The 26,828-nt window shown below is 40.6% G+C and overlaps 1 protein-coding gene across 1 annotated transcript in view; it reads left to right on the forward strand.

Moving 5' to 3' along the window:
• Nucleotides 1-26,828, forward strand: part of ALDH7A1 (aldehyde dehydrogenase 7 family member A1) — a gene marked incomplete at its 5' end in the record, with an annotated part of 36,421 nt that overhangs the window by 261 nt on the left and 9,332 nt on the right. The window contains 11 exons of the mRNA XM_079703926.1: nucleotides 1,431-1,484; nucleotides 2,035-2,100; nucleotides 8,398-8,478; nucleotides 8,807-8,930; nucleotides 11,582-11,714; nucleotides 13,424-13,468; nucleotides 16,664-16,741; nucleotides 18,874-18,971; nucleotides 21,914-21,955; nucleotides 23,892-23,986; nucleotides 25,959-26,043. Of these exons, the coding sequence (XP_079560052.1) occupies nucleotides 1,431-1,484; nucleotides 2,035-2,100; nucleotides 8,398-8,478; nucleotides 8,807-8,930; nucleotides 11,582-11,714; nucleotides 13,424-13,468; nucleotides 16,664-16,741; nucleotides 18,874-18,971; nucleotides 21,914-21,955; nucleotides 23,892-23,986; nucleotides 25,959-26,043 (901 nt within the window). The remainder of the gene's footprint in view (nucleotides 1-1,430; nucleotides 1,485-2,034; nucleotides 2,101-8,397; nucleotides 8,479-8,806; nucleotides 8,931-11,581; nucleotides 11,715-13,423; nucleotides 13,469-16,663; nucleotides 16,742-18,873; nucleotides 18,972-21,913; nucleotides 21,956-23,891; nucleotides 23,987-25,958; nucleotides 26,044-26,828) is intronic.

Genomic DNA, 26,828 nt, shown 5'->3' on the forward strand with positions numbered 1-26,828 from the left:
GTCAGCGGTTGTACTGGGTGGGAAGTTTTGAAGTCCACAGTAAAAGTTTCCTCACGTAGAATGTCTTAAAAATGCCCTTAGATTTTAGGTCGCGTATGTTATGGAGAATCGAGTTCATTTTGAAGCTGGCTGGGGTTGAAGTTCCCACGCATACTTGAAACCGTGCCGGCAGAGTTCGAAATGCCAGAGTGAGAAATGCCACACGCTTAGCGGTGGAAATTATCGGAATTTTGTGCTTGACTGTGGCTCCTCACATGTGAGGTGCGCCACAGGTAATGTTTTACAGTATAGTTTTTTGTTTTTGTTTTTGTTTTTTTTTGCGGTACGCGGGCCTCTCACTGTTGTGGCCTCTCCCGTTGCGGAGCACAGGCTCCGGACGCGCAGGCCCAGCGGCCACGGCTCACGGGCCCAGCCGCTCCGCGGCACGTGGGATCCTCCCGGACCGGGGCACGAACCCGAGTCCCCTGCATCGGCAGGTGGACCCGCAACCACTGCGCCACCAGGGAAGCCCTACAGTATAGTTTTATCTTGTCTTCTTTTCTGAAATCCTTTGGAATGCAAGCTCGGACTTGCTGAAATCCTATCATGTTTTCATTGGGCTCTGAGCTTCCTTGAGGGCTGGGTTTTCAGCGTTTCTCTATTTCCGGAGCCTGACACCGTGCTTGACACCCAGTTAATGTTCAATAAAATGTTTTATAGAGTAGGATGGAAAGGTTAGGTTATTATCATCTAGATTTTTTTGAGAACTGCATACAAAAGAAAGCTTTTATAAGAAAATGTTATGTAACATTCTGATAGTTTGTTGAATGAACCTGTTTTGTTAGAGTAAACACAACTTTTAGTTATCTGTGACAGTAGGGGATGCAGGTGGTTTTAATTGTTCCCCAAATCCCCCCTCCCCCATTGGTGGTTTCAGCCTGTTTTCCCTGTGGTATCCAATCATTAGATTCATGGATAAATACCCTCTCCTGAAAGCCTTTTTTAAAGCTACACCTGGGTTTTTTCTTTATAATTGACCTCTCCCGTTTGTGTGGACACAGGCCTTTCCCATGGTTGTCTAGCTTTGGCCATTTCACCCCCTACCAGAGGGTGGGCAGAGTAAGGGAGAGAGGGAATAAGTTAAACTTGTAACTTTGGTCTGTTGTTAATGGGAAAAGAGGCAAAATAATGGATTACATTTAGGCTTTTGTTTAAATACCTAATATTTAGAATGGTGAAGGGGGGTTTTGCAGAAAAGGTTGTTCTGAATGTTCGGGTCAAAATGAAAGAGCTCTGTAGAGTCGCTTATTTGTAACAAGTTAATGTGAAGGTTCTGAGTTTGAATATTGTGTCTTAGTCTTTTTTTTCCCTTTTTTTCTTTCCCCATTTCATCTGCTCCCCCAGTTTGGGATTGCATTTTCTATTTATGGTGGTCATCTTTTTGTTTTAAGGTTATCACCACCTATTGTCCTGCTAACAATGAGCCGATAGCGAGAGTCCGACAGGTAAGTGGGTTTTTTTTTTTTTTTTTAATGCAAAATGCCCACTGGGAGTTTGTGCCAGTGATGACGAGCAATACAACTTTACAAAGTCAAAGAATAATGTTTCTTTTTAATGTAACATTTAAGAATATCTGAGGGAGACTCTTGATGGGGGTGTGTGTGCCCCAGAAAAGGTGAACCCTAGAGAGGACTCGGGAGGGGGTCCATTGAAGGCCATGCTTCTGGATCACCTGGGGACTTTTGTTAGAATGAATGTTTTGACCTCTTAAATCTGGGTTGGAGCCTGAGGTCCTGAATTTCTAATACACCTCAGGTATTGCTCACAGATGAGGCTCCTGGACCTCGCTTTGAGGAGCAAGGTTTTAAAAAGCACAGATTATAACTTACTGAATGCCAGCAAGTTTTTGGAAGTGTAGGCTGTGAAAATCATTTTAAACCACAAATCTTAGGGTCAACCAGAGATTTTTACAATTCTTTTCCAAAAATCTGTGTTCTTAGAAGATCATCACTGCCCTTTCCTTTACCCTTTATCTCCCTCCAAATCTTTATTTAGGCCAGCATGGCTGACTATGAAGAAACTGTAAAGGAAGCAAGAGAAGCATGGAGAATCTGGGCAGATGTAAGTATGGAGGCCATGGCACGATTACCTACTGTAATGACGGTGAGATAAGAGACATCTAATGAGCAGGCCAGTGCCCCCTTGCTGAAACAGGAGCTCCTGGGGGCTGCGACTATCTCCTCTGCTGTAGTTCTAACGTAGTGCCTTTTCCACATTTGGCCTTCAGTAATTCGGTAATTTTAAAAGGAATAGAACTCTACTAATGTGGCATAAACTTGATCTGTGAACACTTTACTCTCCAACTGAAGTTACTTGAATTTATAGTTAAGCAAAGAGAAAGGAATATCTATGCTAAAAATACCTGTATGCCCCTTCTCCCTCTCCCTGCCAGTTTTTTCGGGGGTGGTGGTTATCTTAGCAATAGGTCGACATTCCTGGTTCAAAGGGCAGTGGTGGCAGTGGCCCCTCTTACCGGGCCTAGGCTCCAGTTCCTCAACAGTCTGATGAGGCTTTGAGGCCGGTTCTGCCTTCTTTGTCTGTCTCCACCAGGAGTTCTGTGAGCTGGTGTAGGGATTTTGACTGCAGCTGGGCTGGGCCACGCTGAGCTATCACTAGATAAGGGCCTAGGTCTGGAGGAGGGGAGAGTAAAGAACTGGCCTAGCCTGGATCTCTCAGGCCTGCCTCACCTCCCCCACCCTGAATATCCCTTTTGGTCTTCAGCTGAAGGCCCGAAGCAGCAGGAATATCCGGTCAGTTAACCCAGCTCTGCCCCTGGGTTTGTTACTTCACCTTAGTGTGCTTTGTCTTGTAAAAAGGGGAGACCAGGTGTGCTTACCTCTTGAGTTATTGTAAGGGTTAAATGAATTAATCATTTAAAATGCTTGCAGATGGGGGCAAACCTCCGTACCTGTGAGCTTGATTTCTGGAACCATGTGCTGCTGGGTTTGTGACTGCTGAGCCTCAGTGGTTTTTTGTTTTTCTCCTGAATCCGCGATTGCTGTGGGGAGTTGGGGAAGGGCAGACTCTCCAGGAGAGCCCTGGGTTGGATGCAGGGTTGTTGTCAGCCAAGAGACCGCCTCTGTGCAAAGCAGGAAGAACATCTCTTTAATTCTGGCTGTAAGTTATGCTCAGGGTTCCATTATATCCAATCAAAAATATCCTTGAACAAAGAAAATACCACTTCCAAAAGTAAGCAGTGTGCTAAGTAAAGTTCACCTTAGCAGGATAGAGAATTGTGACCAAAGCTGTGTCAAATTATTTTAAGTCAGCCGGTTCCACCTATGTGGGTCTCACATCTGCAGATACTGAGTGCTGACTGTTCTCAGCCACTCTATGTAAGGGACTTGAGCATCCACAAGTTTTGGAATCCGTGGGGGTCCTGGAACCAATCTCCTGTGGATACTGAAGGACAATTGTATTTTTTTTTTTTAATTAATAGACTTTATATTTTAGAGCAGTTTTAGGGTGAAACTATAGGGGAGGAAAATTTTTTATTCTCTGCTAGGTTCTTTGGCTGTTCTAGTAATTAAATCAGCATACAGCAGATTGACAGGAGAAAAACAAATTTTAATTTTGTATGAGGGGGAGACACAAAGATATGAGACCCAAAGGCAGTCAGGCAGTTGAGGCTTATATACCATCCTGATCTAAGGGAAGGGATGGGGGCCTGGGGCTTCAAAGAAGAGGAGGACAAATCTCAGGAACGTGAGAAGAGCAAGTGTTTGGTAACAAATGTTTTCCCTCATGCAGATAAGTCAGATATAAAAAGTTACCTCTGGCGGTAGCTCCTGGTATAGGTCCCCTTTCTAAGTTCTTGTAGTTGGTTAAGGAGGAGTTGGAAATCTTTTCCGAGTCTGCTGTGATTTGATTGCCTTTAGCTCAAAATAATGCCAAAGAACATGCCAGACTGGCCCATTCTGGGGTGGCTTGAACCCCTTCAACAGAAGGATGATCAGGAAGTATAGAGTTCCTTACTCTCCATCACTTCTGCAAGTTTCCTGTATTAATACCCTGCATTAGTGTGGTACGTGTTAATTGGTGAGCCAATATGGATACATTAGTATTAACAAGTCCATAATTTGCATTAGGATTCACTCTTTGCATGTGCTATTTTGAATGCTAGTGAAACTTTTGACCAGAAACTTCCATTATATGTGTGTCTTTACCCACAGTAAATACAATCTTGTTTGAAAAAAGATTTGTGTGAATTCAGGGTCTTTTCTTTCCCTGAACTGGCTTTTAGGTTAGTCTTGGCTTTGCCCGAGGGGGTGGCAGCTGGAATTGTGATGTCTTTCTTTAATATTGTGCTGTACTTTGTTGTTGTTGCTACTTTTGAACTCAGGTTCTTACTTGGTGCCTGCTCTTTACTCAACTGGGCCGGCCTCTGCACCTAACGTTCTTACTATTTCTGCTTTTACTTGTTAGACCTCTCAGTAGAGTCAGGGTGCTAAGTGGGAACAGGTGGCTTTCCTGGGTGATGGTAAAATCGGTCGGGAATCCCACTTGTTAGAATTTGAGTTAAGCAATTGAGTCCAAAGTTTAGGGAAGAAGCAGAGCCTTTCCTAACTGTGCCTCTGGACTCTTGCCAGCAGGGCTGCTGGTTCTCAAATAAGAACAGACCAAAGCTTGATCCCCTCCTGGTATATACACTTTTCCTCTTGGATGCTCACTCATGTGGGGCTACTTCTGCTTGGTCCTGACCTTTCTGGATGGCCTTGCCTGTGAGGACAAACCACGGTTTCATTTAATTCATTTGTGTTAAACCTGGAGTTTTTCAAAGGGAACTTTGTTTCCTTTTTCCTTAAAAAAAAAAAAAGTATGAAAATATGAAAAGGTAGTTATAAAAACATTTCTTTCTCTTAACTAAAACTAACCACAGGGAACCTGTTTGGGACTTCTCGCTCTGTTGCTTTCTTTCATGAGCTAGATTTAGTCTGAATGCCACCTGTTTCTGCCTCTCTCCATCCGCTGTGTGTGTCATCATTTTCTCTCTCCATTTCTGGTGAGGAAGTGCCAGAGATGACAGGAACTGTGAATGGGCCTTCTCTAGCTGAATAAAAGGATACCAGATACTTGGTAACTCTTTAACATGGGTGGGTGTCTTTGTAGTACTTCCCCAAGGGCTCAGCTGATACTTCCCTCAGTGCTCATAGTTCCCTCCTATGGCTGCCTTTGATGCTCATTCTAAATCTGACTTCACGGTGAGGTGTGTAGGGATAAGGACTCTCATTTCCCATCTCAGGAGGGTCTGAGGTTATTGATGCCCCGTCACGCTGGGACTGATCAAGCCCACACAGGGAATATGGCTGTATTCCTGGTTTCCCGCTCCCGCCTCACATACCTCACCTCATACCTAATCCTGCCTTTCTTCTCATCTCTTGCTGCTCCTACTAATCATCTTGGAAGCTGGAGGAAAAAGAAAAAGAAAAAAGCCAGGTTTGAGTGGTCTGGGATGGAATGTAGTTTAAACCGTGGGTGGTGGTTCTAATATGTAGCCAGGGTTGAGACTTGATCAATTACCAAGTCTTAAACACTTTGAATTATATTTCTCTCTCTTGCTATTTTTGTGGTCCAGACAGCCACCATCTCTTGTCTGGCCTCATTTCCTACCTGAGTCTTTTCTCCCTCCAGTCCATTTTCTATACCACATTTAGAGTGGTAGTTTAAAAAGCACTGTGATTTTTCTCCCCACCATATAAAACCCTCTAGTGATTTCTCCACTGCTCTTTGGATCCTTTACATAGTCCTTTGCAGTGTGGCCCCTACTTTCCTCTCCTACCTCTTTGAAGTCTTTATAGTTTTCCAAAATCACCGTGTTCTCTTGTCTTTTAGCCTTTGCGTATGTTATGCTCCCTGTCCCCATACTTTCTCTACCTCTTCAGCTGGTAAACACCAGTCATGCTTTAGGTCTTAGGTCTCAACTCTCAACTTCTTTAAAAAGCCTCCTTCCTCCCCACCTCCTTGCCCCCAAGTAATGCTAGGTTAACACTCATAGGTCGTCCAGTTGTGCAGTCTAGCTCCATCACGGTGCTTACCACATGAAATTGTAATCTCCTGTTTTGTTTCTACCACCCTCACTCGACCATTGGCTCTAGGGGGCATGAATTGTAGCTGACTTGTTTCCCTAGTATCCCAGGGGTTAGCACAATATCTGGCACATAGAACGTGTGCAGTAAGTGGTGGTCGAAAGACTGATAGAATAAATGTGCTTAGAATAGCTATGTGTACTGAGTTGGCCATTCTGAGTTGAAATTAACCAATTTACTAAGTGTATAAATGTGTGGGCTAAGTTTAATCAAAACATTATTAAACCCATTCCATGCCTTAGAAAATACAAAGGATCTGTACTACTTCATTTAATGTTATAATTTTTGTTTACTGTTTCTGAAAGTGTGCAGGTATCATAAAAATGGCAAATATCCACATACAAAATGTGGAGAATGAAAGTCTCTTATGATTCCATTTCCCAGAAATTACAACTGTTAATATCTTTTATATTCCTTCAAACTTAATGCATATGGTAAGTAAACTTTTGCTTATCTCGCTATTTTTATGGCTTTTAAAAGTTTTTCCTTATAAATCTATTCTTAGAGAGTGTCAAGCATTGCATTTTATGGCTATTCCATAATTACCCAATCGTATACTGATGGACATTTAGATGGTTTCTGTTTTCTCTACTGGAAACAGCACTGCAGTAAATGCTGTTGTACCTCTACTTTTGCACACTTATGTATATACTCAATTTCCAGAAGTAGAACTGCCTATTCAAAGCAGGGAACATTTTAAATGTTAATAGAATACCAAGCTACCCTTCAGAAAAGCTATACTAAGACATTTGGGGTACATTTGGGAAGGAGAGAGAGCGAAGAAGAGCCCTGAACTCACGGTCAAGCTCTGGGAGGCCTCTCTGTGAGGAGGGCATGGGGGGACTGGCTGCAGCCTGGGGGTGTGGGAATGGTCCTGTTAGTTGCCTTTCTAGGGAGAAGTGGAATAAATCAGGAAGAGCTGGAAGGGAGAGAAAGGGTGACATCATAGGTGGCGAAAGTATGTCTCCATTCATGCATCACATCTCAAACTTAATATGGCCCAACCTGTACTCCACCTCCAAAAAAAATTCCTGATGCTTCTTCTGAGTTATCTTCATCCCTGTAATTCTGCTTCCATTTACCTAGCTATTCAAGCCAGAGACCTGGGAGTCATCCATAGTGCTTTCATTTCCCATACCTGTTCCATTAGTGTGTTCTGTCCATTCTACTTCCAAAATAGATTCTGAATCCACTTTTTGTCTCCCTTGCTTCTAAAGTCTCAGTCACCAGTATTTTTTTGCCTAGGCTAGTAGAACATGTTCTTAGTTGGTCTCCCTGCTTCTACTCTTTTCCCCTCCAATTTATTCTACACCCATCAGGCACTGATCTTAGAAAAGTTCAAGCGAATCATCTTATTCTGCCTCTTAAAAACCATTAAAGACTTCCCATTGCACCTGGAGTAAAATTCAGACGCCTAAAGCTCCTTCTAGCTGTAGGCGTAGTGTCCTTCTCAGTCAGCCCCTCATATATGATCGGCTTTTATTTTCCGTGGGTCTCTTACACGTTTTTCTTTTCCTTGGGAAGAATATTCCTATGGTTGACTTTTCCCAACCTTAGGTTTCAGCTTAAATCTCACCTTGGAGATTTGGGCTGACAGCCTTTTAGGTAAAGTAATGTACCCATTTATCCTCCAAGCCTGCTGTTTTCTCTGTCTTAGAACCCTCTTTATTTCCTTGGTCTTTATAGCCCTTGTGGCCTTTCGTAATTATTTGTTGCCTCTCCCCGCCCGTTATTAAGCACGATGACTGCTGCTAGATAATAATAATTAGCTCCATGAGTGCCTCACTTATTTTAGCCCTGGTGCCTAGTACTACTGTTGTCACATAGTATGTAGGTGCTCAGAAAGTATTTGGTGAGCGAGTGGTACTATTTGAATGGATTATTGAGTACCAGCTTTGTAAGTAAGCTGAATTTAGGGTTTGGGCATGCAGTCAGTTTGACCCATATGATAACCTCTGGGAATCATAAAGGGTTACAGGTATGTAAGGCATTCTGAGCTTTCTGGAGCCATCCCAAAAAGTTGTGTTCAATCTGAATTTCTCTATGTACTTAGCACAGTCCTTGGCTCACCAAGAAGGTATCATCTGGATATTTTTTTGGTCTCTGGTATGGGTTTTGGGGCCTTCCATGTCACAGTCTTGATGGGATCAAAACAGTTGTCTTTGATGTGCTTGTACTTTGTTCTCTTATTGCACATTTATCTAATACTTACTGTGTTATAGACACAAGCTTACACTTTGAATCAGACACTAAAGTTCCATTATTTTCTTAGATTCCTGCTCCAAAGCGAGGAGAAGTAGTGAGACAGATTGGTGATGCCTTGCGGGAGAAGATCCAAGTACTAGGAAGCTTGGTAAAGTATTTTTGTAGTAAATATACAATCCTTTGAGTGAGGAATAAGGCTATCTTGTCCTCCTGTGTATAAGGTTGTGATTTTTAAGAAGAGTAATTTATATATTTCAAAAATCTTTTCTTTAGAGGGAAGATTAACAAGATGGACAGGAAAAAGTGAAGACAATTCTTGGGTTTTAAAATTCTTCAGAAAAATAAGAACAGACTTTATGAAGTTTATGAGCATCACAAAACAGAAACAAAATATGTTTTGATTTCCCCACCATAAATTTAATCTTTAAAGTATGAATTCTATTGGAAAAATGCGGCTTGGTCTTTTGTATTTTTAGGTGTCTTTGGAGATGGGGAAGATCTTAGTGGAAGGTGTGGGAGAAGTTCAAGAGTACGTGGATATTTGTGATTATGCTGTTGGCTTATCTCGGATGATTGGGGGACCCATCCTGCCTTCTGAAAGTAAGCAATGAAGTCAGTTCAGTTAAGAGACTTTTTATTTTATTTTATTTATTTTTAAGAGTTTCATACTCTAATACAGAGAGCTCCAAAAATTTCTCTGGCTGTGAACAGTTTGCAAAAAAGGAATTTCAGGTAATACATAGACATGATAATAACTTTAATCTCTTTACTAAGAAAGGCAAATTAAAACAGATGAAGACATCAGATTAAAATGCTTAAACTTAAAAAAAAATTTTTTTTAATTGGCAAGTCCATGGGTGAGACAGACACTCTTTTATGGGGACTTTTGGCAATGTGGATCACCAGTCTGTCTGGGGAACAATTTGGAAAAATATCTATCCAAAGAGCCTTAAATACTTAATACCAGTTTCCAGAATCTAATTGAAGTAAATAATCTGAAATATGACTGAGGTTCCTGTGTGAAGATGTTCATTGTCCTATTAATAGGAAACATTAGAAATGACCTACATGTCAAGTCATATGACAAAAGTTGAGTAAATAATTTTGGCAGTCTATTAGCAGGCATTAAAAAAATCATGAAGTTTGCTTTCCCCAACCCCAAATTTTATAGGAAAGTTGTATTTACTTATTTTTGAATTATTTTAATTGTTTTGAAGAGGTAATTATTCATATCACAAAATTAAAAAGGAATAAAAGGGTAAAGGATGAAAAGTTTTTGTCCTCCCCACGGGATACTCCATAGTATCTCCATGGAAGTATCGAATGTTTCTGGTTTCTTGTGTATCTTTTTAGAGCTTTTATTCACGTGCAGGCAAATATGTGTCTTTTAGGAACATAAACATTAGCAAACTGTATGTTCTGTTCTCTACTTTTTTTTTTACTACTTAATGTGTCTTAGAAATTGTTTCATATTATTCCAATAAGGTACTTCCTTCATCTTTTTTTATGGTTGTCTGTTGTAAGGATGGCCAGTTCCTAAAAGATGGATATTTAGGGTATTTTCAGTCTTTGGTTGTTAAACTGTGCTGCAAGGACCAACCTTGTACTTAATGATGAGGACAAGAAAAAGTACCAGGGTGGAAGTCTGCCAAAGTAGTAACTTTGTTACTTGGTTGTTTGTCACGGCAGAATTATTGATGTTGTTATTGTCTTCTTTATATTTTTCTATATTTTCCAAAGTTTCCACAATGGGAATTGTGTTACATTTATAATCAGGAAAAGAAATTTTTTTTAAAGTCGTATTTTCCGGGGCTTCCCTGGTGGTTGTGGCGCAGTGGTTGAGAGTCCACCTGCCGATGCAAGGAACACGGGTTCGTGCCCCAGTCCGGGAAGATCCCACGTGCCGCGGCTGGGCCCGTGAGCCATGGCCGCTGAGCCTGCGCATCTGGAGCCTGTGCTCCACAATGGGAGAGGCCACAACAGTGAGAGGCCCGCGTACCGCAAAAAAAATAAAAATAAAAAAAATAAAAAATCGTATTTTCCTATTTTTTCTTAGAATATCGGGCAAATTCCCTGCTTGTAGGAAGTTAGGGGATTCTTTTCAAATGTACAGTTGCTGTCTTTAATTAGATACATAATAGCGATTGCCTTTAGCCATTAGTAACTGTGTTAACTTCAGCACTGCTGGAGGGCACAGTGTGAGGGGGAGAGATGGGTGGAGAGGGAACCTTGGGTAGGGACTTTTCATGGAGTTTGGACTTTACCATGAGGGCAGCTCCAGTACTGATCCAGACACCAAAGTGTGGCAAGCTACGGAGGGATGTTATAAGAGCTCCACTGGCCTACTTGGGGGGAGGATGAAGAAGGGAGGGGCAGAGAAGAGGAGGCAGGCCCTGCAGGAAGAGGCCCTGTGAGGCTGTACCAGCACATCATCTCCAGGGAGATTAGGGTTCCTAGACTAAGGAAGGGCCTGGGAATGAGGTGCAGCAAGTGGTGGGTTCCCTGTTTTTGCTAGCAGTGTGAGCATGGCCAGAAAGGTGGATGGCTGGGAGCGTGACCTTCCTAGTGCTTTTAACCAGGTTTTGTGAACCTTCACACTCCGTGCTCTGGCTCTTCACTGCTCTAGCTGCCTTTGATTAAAATAAGGCCCTTGTGGGATTATGGTGTCTTTAAAGTTTGTCTATAAAATGCAAATGGTTCAATTTGTATTTTCAGTTTTCCTGTATGTATGAAAAGATTTGTGCAATTCATTCATTCAGCATTTTTATAATTATAACTTTTTTCCCTGTATGGGAGCCACTTTGTTTTGAATTTAGAGAGGTTAGCTGAGGGCTTCATCAGAACGTCAAGAACACGGCCCTGAGAGTCATGACTCCTGTGTTGTGGCCGTGCCCTGCCCTTGGCAATCACATCACCTAGGACACGTCTCATCTACTCTCTGAAGTTTCCTTGTCTCCCAGATGGGACTGAAACTGCCCTGATCTACACCGAGTTCCTATGAGCAGAGGCATAATGGATATCCTCATGGTTTATAAGATAATGTGGTAATAATAACAGCTTTTGTTGTATGCTAATTAATGTCCCAACATCCCACAGCTGTGTAAAGTGATCCGCTACAAGGCATCTGGAGTCCCCACCTGGTCTGGTGCACCTTTGTTCTGAAAATGAAAGATTGCAGACTTTGTTCTTATTACCTTGACAGGCATGAAATTAATGTGCTTAAGCATGTTGCATGCTTTCCCTGTCCTCAGGACCTGGCCATGCGCTCATTGAACAGTGGAATCCTGTAGGCCTGGTTGGAATCATAACTGCGTTCAACTTCCCTGTGGCGGTGTATGGCTGGAACAATGCCATCGCCATGATCTGTGGGAATGCCTGCCTTTGGTAAGAAGGGCTCATTTTCTTATCCAGTAGTTAAGATAGTAAAATTAGCTATTTTCAGGTACTACTGAAAGTATTGCAAATGTATTGAAATGTTTTCTACTATTTCAATTAACATAGCTAAGTCACACCTGGTAGTTGTGAAATGCTGATTTTTAATTATTACAAATTTTACCATTGGTAAAATTTATATTTTTTGACCTCCTTTTTTTTTGACACAGCCTTGTCCCCTGTTCCTTCCAGTTATTTCCACCCCAGGCAGGTGTATGGTAATTCAATTCTGAAACTATCTGGACTCAGTGTCAGACTCCACCTGTTTAAGGGCTCAGTCTTCCACAATACTGCCCCTACTTAAGATGCAAGCTGCAGATGTTCCCAGTCCCCAGGACATCTGTAGTTCTGACCAGCCATCTACAAATCTGGAGGTTCCTGTGAACCATTGGTTTCAGTAATTCATTAGAATGGCCTACAAAACTCAAGAAAGCGCAATATTTAATGATGGCAGTTTTATTTTAAAGGATACATATAGGGCATGGTCTAGAAGGGTCTCAGACGCAGAACTTCCCTGCTCTCTCCCTGTGAGGGGAGGACACGTCGCCTTCCCAACCAGGAGGCTCCACTGAGCTTTGGTGTCCAGAATTTTTATGGGGGTTTTATTACGTTGGCATGATTGAGTAAATCATTGTACATGTGATTGAACTTAAGTCTTCATCCCTCCTCCCCTCCCCATGGTTGATCTTTCTGGTGACCAATGACCAGTACCCATCCGGGGACGCTATCTTGGGGGCGGGCCCACTAGTCACCTCATTAGCATAACAAAGACACTTCTATCACTCGGAAAATTCCAAGGGGTGTTGATACAGGGTGTGCCAGAAAACTGGGAGTGAAAACCAGATAGTCTTTATTATACTATACTAACAAACAGAAAACTAAGTGAACAAGTAGGAGGGAAAAAAAGTGTTACTTGTGATACGTCACAACCTTCTTTTAAAAATTCGATTCTTTTTTTTAACTCAGTAAAATTTGATAGTGAATTCCCAAGTGATTCTGAGGCACTTGGCCATATTACCATTGATGCATTAAATGTTACATCGCTATAAAATATGTGATAGTAAAAACTAGCTGGGACAATGTCAGTATTTATAGATGGCAAAACAGTTGCTTGTTTTTAGCTTTCATGTTCAATGGAGGAACTTAGATCGGGAAAACCAGGAGAATTGTCTTTGCCCCTTTTGTATCTGTCCCGCTAATATGTACTGATCTTAGTGTTGTATTCAGTTGAAGGTATTCAAAGACTGTATGAAAGCAAGGGCATAGTTGGGAGGATTAATGATCTGGCACCATGTTACCAAAGGCTAGTTGTATAGTTTTTCTCAGCCCTCTGAGCCTTCCAATGAAAGTTCATGTTGATTGATTTCTGTTTTACTCAGTTTCCATAATTGGCAGAGGTTAATGTAACAGTTCCTGTGATCAGTGCAGCAAGCAAGTTCAGACTTGCTTGGTGCCATTTTTCTATTTATAAAAGTTTTATAGTTCCTTAGGTCCCAGAGGCACCAAGCTGAAGGATAGAGTTCTCTTTCAGTTACTAGGCTAAGTTGCTTAATTGGAGAAGACTTTTTCTCACAAAGACTTCTGCTTGAAAATAAAAGGTATTAATGATTTCCACCAAATTAAACTGCCTTTTTTTTGTTTTGTTTTTTTACCCTTATAAGGAAAGGAGCTCCAACAACTTCTCTCATTAGTGTAGCTGTCACAAAGTAAGTATGTATGACTTTCTTCTTTCTGGGTATGGAAGAATCTTAAAAGGGTGATTGATAGGCACTGAATTTTTAATATGACATGAAAGTGTCATTTATTTTAGCACGGAGTTTGTATAAACTCTTTCTTCTTTGGTTGTAATAACATTTTTGTATCGTTAGGCTGTTTACAGAGTTTTTTCAGAGCCATACATTTAAGTCTTGGGAAACATGCCAGATACTGATATAAATGTTGAACTTGAACTCTTAAAACATTTTTTTTTGTCACTTGCAAAATAAAAACAAATCCAGTGGAAAGGAAATAGTCTTGCAATTTAGGAGCTTTATGCTATAACTATTCAGCATGTTAATGGTCTTGATTTCTACTCACCTGATACTTTTACTGCTTTTGTTTAATAGCAAAGCAGAAAGAAAGGGTTATTATATTATTGCACTGATTCTTCTGACACTATCTAAAATGTATTTCATCTTTCGGTTAAAAAAATTACTATTTTATTTATTCCTATTTGGAAACATGACAACTCTGATTAGGTCATAAAATCAGTGTTACTAATTTATCATTCCAGAATTTAGAGAATGTATAGAAGAGAGTGCCTTCCCATGTAGGGTGACAGTGGGCCCTTGATGTTCCATTGTTTGCGTGGTCTACATTCTCTGATTTAAAGAATTGTTGGTAGAGAGTTTGTGATGGATTCTATACATAAGAGGATCCTTAATGTTGTAAGGTCATTTTAGGAACACTGGCTTAGGAAGTGAAAGGTCGGCTAAAAAAAGAGTAGCGTGTATTAAGTGTTTACTTGAAAGGAATATGTGATATTGAGGAAACAATATCTTTCAAGGCAAAGTTCAAATTAAATATTAAGAAGAACACTGACATATAAAGCACATAAAAATGATGAGATTCCCCAGGTAATTTTTTTTTTTTTTTTTTTTTTTTTTGCGGTACGCGGGCCTCTCACTGTTGTGGCCTCTCCCGTTGCGGAGCACAGGCTCTGGACGCTCAGGCTCAGCGGCCATGGCTCACGGGCCCAGCCGCTCCGCGGCATGTGGGATCTTCCCGGACCGGGGCACGAACCCGTGTCGCCTGCATCGGCAGGCAGACTCCCAACCACTGCGCCACCAGGGAAGCCCCCCAGGCAATTTTTAAAAATAATCCTTAAAAAAAAAAAAAAAAAGTTAATGTGGACATAGTGAACTGACTTGCCAATTGTTATTAATAGCTGGTTAAATTATTATTAATTTTGATATTAGTTCTAAGTTAACTGTTGCCTTGTGCTTTTAAATATTTGCTTTATTTATTTACTTTAAACCTTTGAAGGGTTTGAGGTGTTCATAGGAACATGGATGATTTTTTTTTAGGTAACTGAGAATATTATCTGATTTTGTAATGTAATACAATAAGTAAAATGATGCTAAATTGTGCTGGAATTAACCAAGGGTGCTGCAATGTCCACTGGGAGTTTTTAAAATTCAGCTAATATTCAGACTCATAAAATGACCACATATTGTACCTCGATATGTTCAGAAGGATATAGGACAGGAACATAGTTTGCTAGGAGGGTAGCATCAGGTATTCCTCTTGATTCAGTGTCTTTGTAGCAGTTTATTCAGTGCAAAGGAGATGAGATCTATACTGGACAGGTGTGGAGGTTGCCCTGGCTTAAAAGCCTAATGCCCCACATGTGCGAAAATGTCTTGTAACAATTCTGTCCACATGGCTTTCAACCACCCACCAGGGACATACAGTTACAGGAGTCACTGCGCTCAGAGAAGGGCAAAAACATGAGGTTCCCAGTTGTAGTTCTCAGGTCGTTATTCCAGTTTAGATTGAGTTGACCAGTCAGGGGTCATTTTTACCATGAGCCATATTGTCTAGGTAGCATTGTTGGTACTCTGGCATTTATCAGGTAACTTGAGGAACAAAACTAAAGAGTTAACCCAAGGTCAGATTCTCATGCAGTAGGGGAAGAGGGTTTGGTTAACCTTTACTCACAGGCCAAAGCAAAATAACAACCCTTCAGGAGCAGTCAGCTACTTGTACAGATAGTAGATACACCCTGAGTCCCTGGAGAGAATTGTACAGCCTGACACCTGGTCTCAGACATGAAACTGCAGTATGTGGTCCTTGATTGGGTGGAGGAAAGAAAACTGCTGTAAAGGATATTTTGGGGGACAATTGGAGAATTTACTTAGGTATGACAGTGGTATCTTTTTTATGGAAGTGGGTATAGGATTTGGATCCTTTTGAAATTTAAGTTAAGCAAATTAGAAAGTAGCCAGTAGCCTGGGATGATTGATCGAAAGAACTTTTGCTCTATTTAGGCCCATGCTCCTCAGGAAGCTCAAAATCAATGAAAGAACCCTGTTCCAGAGAAATCAGAATTACTGGAGCCGTTTTTTACAACTTAAAATCAGATTTAAGTAGCATTGAACTGTGTTTCTCATTTTGACTCTTAACAGCCTAAGTTGTAAGCAGACTAATTAAGAAAAAGCTGTGTTTGTCCACCTTACTTTAGCCTGGAGGGCACTATTCCCTGACTAAGAGGTTGGCCGGAAGCCAGTGGAAACTAGTCCTGAACTTCTATGGGGTTCTGCAGGCAGGTCCAGTGCCTTCTGCTCTGTCTTCTCGGCATACTGTCTAGGTTTGGTGAGCCTCTTTCCCTTTTCATCCTTTACCACTTCTCTGGCTGGCTCTGCTTGGCAGAGATGTGTCAAAACCTCTAATTTGCTAATGGGAGCTATCTTTCATTTTCTTCATCTTTGTGGGTTTTATTCCATGTTTCCCTTTTTATTTCTTTAACATCATTTTAGTGGATTTGTGGTGAGAAGCCAAAAAAGAAAAAAAAAAGCACTGCAATCAGTCTACCATCTTGAACCAGATATGTCTTCATAGTTTGGCAGAAAATACTTGAGAACAGTGATTACTTGAACTTCCTGACCAGTGCTTTAGGTGTTTTGTTTATTTCGCATGTCTTCTTAAGTTTCTTTTAGGAAAAAAAAAAGAGTCCTGCTTTTTAAGTGTTTGAAAACCTCAGCTGTAGTATGTGAGGAGAAATCTAGGCCTGGATATTTGAGGGATGGGAGAGAAAGTTGAAAAAAGAAAGTAGTCAAATAGTTGGAATTTATTGTTATTTTTCAAAAAATGGTAAGAAATTAAATCACTCCCTTCCTTAGTAATTGCTTTTTTTCCCCTAGGATAATAGCCAAGGTTCTGGAGGACAACAAGCTGCCTGGTGCGATTTGTTCCTTGACTTGTGGTGGAGCGGATATTGGGTAGGTCAATAATAGGCCCAGAGTGTCTTTCTGCTGAAGGGCTTGGGTTGATCAACTAGAATCAGCTTTACTAGAATTTCGAAACTCAGTATAGCTCAGGAGGTGAGAGTGGTTTTTTGGAATCATTATTACGGATCTCATTGGGCTTTACTTCATTAATGTGTAGCGTCTGTTGGAGGATGAGTGAGAACTGTCTTTTTCATTGCCCAGAGCTACTATTGTAAGGTGTTTATATCCTAAAATAACACCCTGCTGTACCACTGTGCAGCCCATGGCTTCCTAACGCTTGATTTATCAACGTGCTCACTTACAAAGCAAAGCTGTGGAATTGTGCTCTGGTTTCTCACTCCTCACCAAGGACCTAGCCTCTTCTCTGGGTTCTTCAGCTGACCAAAGAAGGGAACCCTGGAGACACAGCTTCTAATTTATTGTTTTTTAAAAATCATCATGTAATTCACATACCATAAAGTTCTCTCTTTAAAAATGTACAATTCATTGGTTTTTAGAATAGTCGCAATGTTGTACAACCATCCCCATTACCTTATTCCAGACATTTTTGTTACCCCCAAAGGGACCTGGTACCCATTAGCAGTCATTTCCCCCTTCCCTTCCCCTGGCAGCCCCTCATCGACTTCATGCCTGTTGGTTCGCCTCTTCGGGGTGTTTCAGGTAAATGGAATCATGTGGCCTTTGTATCCAGCTGTTTTCACTTGGCAGAATGTCATAGCATCTTTTCAGCTGGAACGGACTGTACTGTCTCTGAACCATGGTGAAAGCTGTTCTAGCAGCCTTGACTTTGATTAGATGGCGTTTCATAGGAGTCAGGTCTTAGAACGCTTACAGGTGTGATGAACGTGTTAGTCCCCCTCCAGCACTTTGACCGCACTATTGTACTTCATGGGCAGTCTCAAAAAGATGTAACACATGACTCCTCTTTTTTAGATAAGTGAGAAAATTTTAGAAATTTTATTTAGAAAATACAACTCCCACATAAAGAGTGCATAGTGAAGTATTATCTAAATTGTCATTTAAAACAAATAGTCTATCCTTTGACCCGCTCTGTTCTTGTACTTTGGGCATGCAGTCCTTCATGTTGGCCTTGGAATAGCTCAGATAATGACAGTAATGTGTGCAGAAGGACTTTACACAGCAACTCCCTTGAGTGTCGGTGCTCACATGTGCTGGGCTGACCTGGGAAGCCCACATGCACTGTCTGATCACACAGTTCCAGCCCTGCGTTGGTCTGATGCTGTGGCTGCCTTGCTTGGCCCACACCAAGCCCTTTGAAGCACTGAACTATGAGCAAGAAGGTTCAGATCAGTAGTGTCTGGTCTACATTCCTTAGAAACTGGAAATAGTTTCTTTCTGAGTCAGCTTCCAAGAAGGATACTTAGGATATTTCCCTACAGTCTTTAAAATTTTCTTCTTCTTTTTTTTTTTTTTTTGCATATTTTAAAAAATTTTATTTTTTATTTTTGGCCACATTGGGTCTTTGTCGCGGCATGCGGGCTGTTCTTCGCAGTACATGGATTCTCTCTAGTTGTGGTGTGCGGTGTTCTCTCTCTAGTTGTAGCGTGTGGGCTCTGTAGTTGTGGCACATGGGCTCTCTCGTAGAAGCACACGAGCTTAGTAGTTGTGGCACGTGGGCTTAGTTGCCCCGTGGCATGTGGGATCTTAGTTCCCCAACCAGGGATTGAACCCACATACATCCCCTGAATTGGAAGGCGGCTCCTTTACCACTGGACCACCGGGGAAGTCCCTAAACTTTTAGTCCTTACAGGAATCAGTTTTAAGAGACTGCAAAATAACTGGGATGCTCATCAAGGAACTGCTACGGTCGTATTGTCCAGTCACCCATCAGTACAAGAAGGAATGTCTTGCTTAACAACGTCCTTGTGGTGATTTCTGTTTACGGAGAGCTCCCAGAACGGGTTAGTCTGTTCTGCTGTATGGTTCTTCTTGTGAAAATCATTTTCATGAAGACCTTCCCTTGCTCCCTTGGGATAGATCCTTGTGTCTTTCACTGACTGTCTTTCCATGACAGGGGTTTCAGAGTTTTCTGACGTGGCACCGTCGAGTGCTACCATTGCTGGGTTTCTCTGCTCGGGTGACCGTGTCTGTTCCCCTTGCAGCACAGCCATGGCCAAAGATGAACGAATGAACCTGCTGTCCTTCACTGGGAGCACTCAGGTGGGAAAACAAGTGGCTCTTATGGTGCAGGAGAGGTTTGGTAAGTGTTGGCTTTATATCGAGCTTTTAATTCCCTCAGGTATGGATATGAAATAAAGGTTGGGTTTTTTTCCTTGACCCTTTCCATGGAGACACCAGCTGTGTTTATTTGAATGTCCAAGTAAAAGGAAGGGTACAGTTAATAGTGGCTTAATATTAGGGAGATAGCAGATTTAATAGCATAATTTGGAAAAGGATGTCATTCCCTCCCTAAATGACCATAGTAGAATCATATCAAATGTACTTATCAATTTCTATCAGACTGATTTGGCAAATAAAAAAGAAAACTGGGCTTCCCTGGTGGCGCAGTGGTTGAGAGTCCACCTGCCGATGCAGGGGACACGGGTTCGTGCCCCGGTCCGGGAGGATCCCACATGCCGCGGAGCGGCTGGGCCCGTGGGCCATGGCCGCTGAGCCTGCGCGTCTGGAGCCTGTGCTCCGCGATGGGAGAGGCCACAGCAGTGAGAGGCCCGTGTACCACAAAAAAAAAAAAAAAAAAAAAAAAAGAAAACTGACATTTAAACAGGACCAGTGAGAGTACAGGACCTAGAGTGAATGCAGTATAGAAGACTTACATCTGTTTTTCTCTCATTTCTGTTTCATGCATATATGACTGAAAAGGGCTGTAAGACATAGCTTTGTATGCTGTACTTTATGGCTCATTAAAGAGGTTTTCTAGGATAATATTGATGGTTAATTTTTGCCTATTTTGCTGATTTAGACTCTAACCCTAGCATAAGATGAGACTCGAATAGTTAATCTGTCAGCTATTTTGCTATATGGGCATTCTTTTAAAAAGGAATTTACAAACTATTAGAGCTAATAAACATGGTTGGCAAGGTTGCAGGATACAAAAATCAGTTGTATTTCTATACATTAACAATGAGCAATCTGAAAATGAAATTCATAAAACTTTCATATACAGTAGCATCAGAAAGAATAAAATTCCTAGAAATAAATTTAACAAAAGAAGTATAAGTCTTTCACACAGAGTACCACAAAACATCATTGAAAGAAATTTTAAAAGACCTAAATAAATGTAAAGACCTCCCGTTTTCACTGTTTGGAAACAACTTAATATTATTACTGCCCAAGATCAGTACTGTCCAAGTGATTTTCAGATTGAATGCAATCCCTTTCAAAATGTCACTTGGCTTCTTTGTAGAAATGACAAGCTGATTCTAAAGTTCATATGAAATGCAAGGGACCCCAAATAGCCAAAACAGTCTTGGAAAGAACAAAGTCAGAGGACTCACACTTCCCAATTTTAGAATTTATTACAGAAGTATAGTAATCCAGACTATGTATACTGGCGTAAAGATAGAAAAATCAGTGGAATAGATTGAGAGCCCAGAAATGCACGCTTACGCTTATGGTCAAAGGTGCCAAGACATTTCAATGAGGAAAATAGTCTTCAACAAATAGTGCAGGGACAACTAGATAACCATAACATATGTATGAAGTTGGACCCCAACCTACCCCTATACACAAAAATTAATTCAAAATATATCAAAGACCTAAAGGTGAGAGCTAGAACTATAAAATGCTTGAAGGAAACATAGGAATAGGTCTTTGTGACCTTGGATTAGGCAGTGGTTTCTTAGATATGACACCTAAAGCAGAAGCAACAGAAGAAAGAATAGATAAATTAGACTTCAACAGAATTAAAAACTTTTCTGTTTCAAAGGATCAGGACTTCGCTGGCGGTCCAGCAGTTGAGACTTCGCCTTCCAATGCAGGGGGCATGGGTTTGATCCCTGGTCGGGGAGCTGAGATCCCACATGTGTCGCAGCCAAAAAACCAAAACATAAAACAGAAGCAATATTGGAACAAAGTCAATAAAGACTTTAAAAATGGTCCACATTAAAAAAAAAAAAAAAAAAACTTAAAAAGGGCACACCATCAAAAAAGGGAAAAGAACAACCTATAGAATGGGAGAAAATATTTAGAAATCCTTTATCTGATAAGGGATTTATGTCTAGAATATATAAAGAATTCTTACAATTCAGTAATATAAAAAACAACCAATTAAAATATAAAAGACAACCCAATTAAAAAATGGGCAAGCATTTGATTAGATTATTTCTTCAAAGATAAACAGATGTCCAGTAAGTATGTGCAGTGGTGCTTAAGATCGTTAATCCTGCTTCTCCCACTAGCAGATACTGTCCTCCTCCCTACGCCTCCTTTTAACTCAAAGCGGTAGTTTGTAGTTCTCTTATAAGTAGTACCATTAGTAGGATTACAATTTTTAAATGATGCATCTGCCTGTCTTAAGTTGTAGGTGCTTTTCCTGGAGGGGGTTGGTGGTTTTGAACATGGTTAGGGAGCACATAGAGAATTGGAAGGATATGGAAGGTACAGATGGAATTGTCAGATCTTATGGTAATACTATATTCTTGGGAAATAGTCATACAATTTTCCAAAGTGACTGCACCATTTTATACTAACTGTTTGGAGTTTTGGGGGATATAATTTTAAACTTAGAGAAATTCCAAGACTAACTCAAGGAATTCCCATATACCCTTTAATGAGTTTTACCAATTGTACCATTTTTAAAATCACTTTCTCTCTAGCAGCACACACACACACACACACACACACACATATATTGTGAGAGCATATTTTTGAACCTTTTGAGAAAATTGAAGACATTGTATTCCTTTACCACTAAATGTGTTTTGTGTATTTCCTAAGAACAAGGATATTCTATCATATAACCATGATACAATTATTAATATCAGGAAACTAGACATTGATGCGATGCTCATGCTTTTTTTTTTCCCTTGAAAAATTTTTTTAATTGAGTTACAGTGTATTTATGTTCATGCGATGTTTTAAATCAGAAAATAAAACAATTGGTATAGGCTATGATTTGAGGCCGTGTAGCTGTGTGCATTAAACAATGAAATAAGAATTAATTTGTGTTTATATATTTTAAAGGGAGAAGTTTATTAGAACTTGGAGGAAACAATGCAATTATAGGTAAGGCTGTCTTTTCTTCTTTGCGTGATTTCTGTTTAGAATATCTTCAGTAGCCATCCTGAATGTATAGAACTTGTGTAAGAACTCATCCCTTTTATGTTGTGTGTGTGTCTAAGATCTAATTCCCATGCTTAGGAACTTTCCTTGTGAGACAGGACACATGGTTTGAAGGCAGAGATAACTAGGAGGGAAAGGCGTTCATGTTCGGAAAATGCTACCTGGGGCTTAGAATCTGTGTATGAGAGTTTCTAATGTGTCATTGTTTCTTGTTTTCCTTCTGTTTTTTGAAAACTGGCCACATGTTTCTCTAGAATAAATGAGTAAGTAACTCTATGTGACCTGCTGTTTCCAAAAACATTAGTTTGTCTTCAGTGGAGTATTGAGTGCTTTTACATTGGGAAGGAACACTTCCTTAAGGCATTTTATCATTTACCTATAGCCTTGGAGATTATTTAATTCTCTTTTTCACTTGTTTGACACAAAAGGAAATAGTCTACCAGCCTAACTTCTGGATAATGTAATGAACATCAGTTGGTTGAGACTTCATAAAATCATGAATTTTATGGTAAAAACTTGCTAATTGTATATTGCCATCATTATCATGTTTAAATGCTTATGTGTTTGTGGGGTACACCAGAAATATAAAAATTATATGGTGAAGGGTTTGTTTTGGATGAACTTCTGATTTCGTGAGAGTGTTGATTAGAAAATATAGTTAGCGTTTATTGATCAGTGGGTATGTGTCAGGCACTGTGCTCAGTTTTTTCATATGCAATATGTCATTTAATCCCCAAAGTAACCCCATGAGGCAGATACCTTTATTAATCTCATTTGAAGGTTACACCCTGAGGCTTAAAATGATTATGTGCCTGAAGTGACAGAGCCAGCATTTGTATCATGGCAATCAGACCCCAGAGCATAGCTCTCTTCCTAAAACTCCTTACTATCGTCCATTAGTACCCCAGATAATATTATCCCATTTTATGGATGAGGAAACTGAGGCTTAAAAGGTTAAAATAACACAATGAAAAAGTGGTGGTGATGGATAAGAACTTTGGTCTGTTTGGTTGTGTAATCCACCTTCTTAACCATCATGCTAGTCTGAGAATGCTCTTAGACTGGACAGGGGAAAATTGAAGATGTAAGAGGGAATTGGGACTGTAAGTTTATGGAAGGGATAGAAAGGAAGGAATTATAAGTAATGCAATGGATCAATGGAAGGGTAACCTTGTAAAGACTATGCTAGTTTTTTCTTCGGAGGGCAGAAGAGGAGGAGGAAGGCATAGACAAGAGTAGAGAGCAATCTGAAAGTGATTTTGCACTGATCTCTTCAGAGATTCAGAGGAAGCAGGAAAGGGCCTTGTGTGTGATCACTTTGAGATTTTCCTCGAAGTAAAGGGTGAAGTCATCTGGAGCAGGACTAAAGGGCTGGAGGGGTTTGAGACATTTGAAAAAGCTTCTGTAACGGGGAGAACAAGAGGCATTTTAGGGAATGGACTGATGCAGATGAGGGTGCAGAGGTTGTTGGAGAGCTTGGTTTGATGGCGGTAATAAATCAGAAGGATCCCACTGACTTCTCTTTGGGCCCAGGGAAGCTGCCATCTAAATGGGTGGTGCCGTTGAGACTGAAGGCAAGTAAAACTGACAAAGACGGTGGTGCTCTTAGAGAAGAGACCACATGAAGGTGCAGAGAAGGCTCAGTCAGCATCAGAAACTTCAGAGAGGTGAAAGATGAAGAGGTCAGAGGAGGGGGAGCTCATTGCTCTATTCTCATATCATTTTCTTTGGGAGAAAAGTTGCCTCTGTGGTATGAACTTGCTTATTTTACGAGGATAGTTCTGGCGTTCTCTCACTGTGCTTTCATCTTATACCAGTTAGTAAAGTACCTTGTCTGCCTACCTCACGACACTGATGGGTGTGTTTCTGCTTCCCTAAGCTTTTGAGGATTCGGACCTCAGCTTAGTCGTTCCCTCAGCTCTCTTTGCAGCCGTGGGGACAGCCGGCCAGAGGTGTACCACTGCGAGGCGCCTGGTGAGTGTGTCTGCATGGGCACATGAGAGTGTCCTCCTCTTCCAGTGCTGCTTTTCAACACATTGTACTGTTAAGGAGGTGTCGTAGATACACTGCTAGAAACGTGTATTCCCTGGATGTGGTTGGCAAACATGTGGCCCTGCTGCTCTGTTCTGTGCTCCTGGCAGATGCTGCTGGTCAGTGAGGGACTCTGCCTTCCCTCCCCAAGCTGAACGTGGTCCAGTCCTCATTGACTGGAGTTGGATGTGGGTGATGAGACCTGCTTTCAGTCCTACACCTAGAACAATGTGGACAAAGTCCCATGTCACTTAGAGAATAAAACAAGATAAACATTTGAAAAATTCACAACTGTTTGCTAAAAGGTAGACAGTCTTAGCTGTCTTGTAAAAACATTTTAAGTAGTAAAATATTTTAAAAAATTAAAAATTTTTGGCTTATAGATCAAGTCTTAGATTTGACTTGATGTGACGTAGTTTATTGGAAAGTAAATATATGTGTGTTCTCTCTATATAAGTGTATAAGTCTGCATGCATATATATAGGACACATTAATATTAAGTGCATGTGAGGAGAGTGGTTTCGCTTCAGTGTTCGGGGTTTGGGAAGTTTAATCTCCACACTTAGATTTGAGCTGGATTTTAAAATGTTTTTGTATGAGGTACAACCTTGATTTTCATGACTCATGCTATTGAAAAACTGGGCCAAACAAATTTTGATTAGGTAGAAAATTTGGCTACAATTTCCTTTTTAAAAATTATTATTGTTGAGTTTTCCTCCTGTAATTTAAAAAACAAACAAACAGTTTACAATTGAATTATGGAGGAATTGGCTTTGGGTTTTTCCTCTTACCCACAATGAGTATGAACAAATTCTTTATAAGGTTGACATAATCTAAATTAATTAGAATAGATAAAAAATATAGGGAAATTAAGTCTTGACTTTTGCCATAACTTTTCATATTCACTTTTTCCTGTATTTTACAATGAATGAGTATCTTTCCTTTGTTTTTATATTACTCAGTTGATGTGGTATGAACTGCAGTATGAACTTGCTTGTTTACAGGGATAGTTCTAGTGTTCTCTTACTGCACTTTCTTTTTTTTCTATTTATTTGTTTATTTAAATGTTGCTCTGTGGATTTAACCGGCAGAAACCCAGAGCCTGCACTTTCTAAAGGCATCATCTTATACCAGTTAATAAAGTACCTTGTCTGCCTACTACGATAGAATATCTAAACTATGATGTTTGTAAAGTATTTACAATTTATTGAATTTGTTCACCTTAAACATTTATTACCTTAAGGCTAAGAAGGAAACAGGGGTACTCCAAAAGATTATAATCTTAATTACATGGTAAACTATGAAATGACATTAAAGTCAAGCATTTCTTTATTTGGTCAACCTTTATTTTTCCTTTGTGTCCTGGAGCAAATATACATAGCCATGCTTTATATTTAGTGTCAAATATTGGAGGATACTGTTAGTCATAACCCAAATCAATTTTTGTAGGAACTGTAGTGGTATACAGAAAAATCCATTCCAGTACTATGGACCTCTCTGTGATTTATTGTTCGCCCTCTGTATCCATGGTTCTTCCAAATCTGCAGATCCAACCAATTGGGAACCATGTAGTCCTGTAGCATTTACTCTCGAAAAATATTCTTATACAGGTGGACCCATGCAGTTCAAACCCATGTTGTTCAAGGGTCAACTGTATAAATCAGTACTGTTAAGAAAAATTGAGGGAATTCCCTGGTGGTCCAGTGGTTAGGACTCCGCACTTTCACTGCTGAGGATGCGGGTTCAATCCCTGGTTGGGGAACTAAGACCTACAAGCTGTGCACCATGGCCAAAAAAAAAAGGTTGGGGAAAAAAATAAAAATTGTGCATTTTTAACAATTTCATACATTTATTTGTGCTATTTAATAGTCCATTTATATGTACTAATCCCTTGAATGTTTCTTTTTTCATTTAGTTTTTACATGAAAGCATTCATGATGAAGTTGTTAATAGACTTAAAAAGGCCTATGCACAGGTCCGTGTTGGGAACCCATGGGACTGTGAGTATCTGGTTGATTCCAAAGATGTTCCTTTTTGACAGATGGTGTTATAAGAGTTTGTGATTTTCTACTTTTATTTTTTTCCCTTTCCTGAGAGGCCTGAGGGAATACAAAGCAGTTTATTTTGCATTTGGGGTGACAAGTCTGCTCCTAGGTTAGGATCTCAGTGCTTGACATGGGCTGGTGGGTGAGCTTGGGAGATGGTATTGAGATGGGATGAGTTTGAGAAGCTTTTCCCTCTTCACTTCCCTCCTCCCAGATACCACCATCCTCCCTCATGCAAGGTTACAAGAGTCACCTGCCTGACTTTTCTGCTTCCACTTCTGCCTTCCACCATAACCAAAGTAATTTTAAAAAATGTAATTAAATAATTCACTCTCTTGCTAAAAACACTCACTGCTGTTTGACTAAAACTTGGATGCCTTTTGAGACCTTTTTGCAAGCTCACAGTCTTTCGTGATCTGACCTTGGCTGCGTCCCTGCCCGCCTTCTGGACCAGCTGTGCGCCATTTGCCCTGTTGCTCCCTGAGCTCCAGCTTCTCCAGCCTTCTTTCAGTGCTCTGGACATTCCAGGCTCTGCCCTGCTGGAACTGCTCTTTGCCCAGCCCTTTCCACCTCCTACTTACATCTTCCTTCTTACTCTGTCCCACGGTCACCTTTAATGCTCTGGTTTCTGGCAGCCATACAGAGGGAGCATCAGCCTCTTCCCCTTAAATTGTTCACCGACTGCTGGTTCTGTGAAGTTCTTAGAGAATGATAACCCTGTAATAAATAAGCAGAGCCTA

The sequence above is a fragment of the Hyperoodon ampullatus genome (assembly GCF_949752795.1).
Source record: "Hyperoodon ampullatus genome assembly, chromosome: 4".
Classification (NCBI taxonomy): Eukaryota; Metazoa; Chordata; class Mammalia; order Artiodactyla; family Ziphiidae; genus Hyperoodon; species Hyperoodon ampullatus.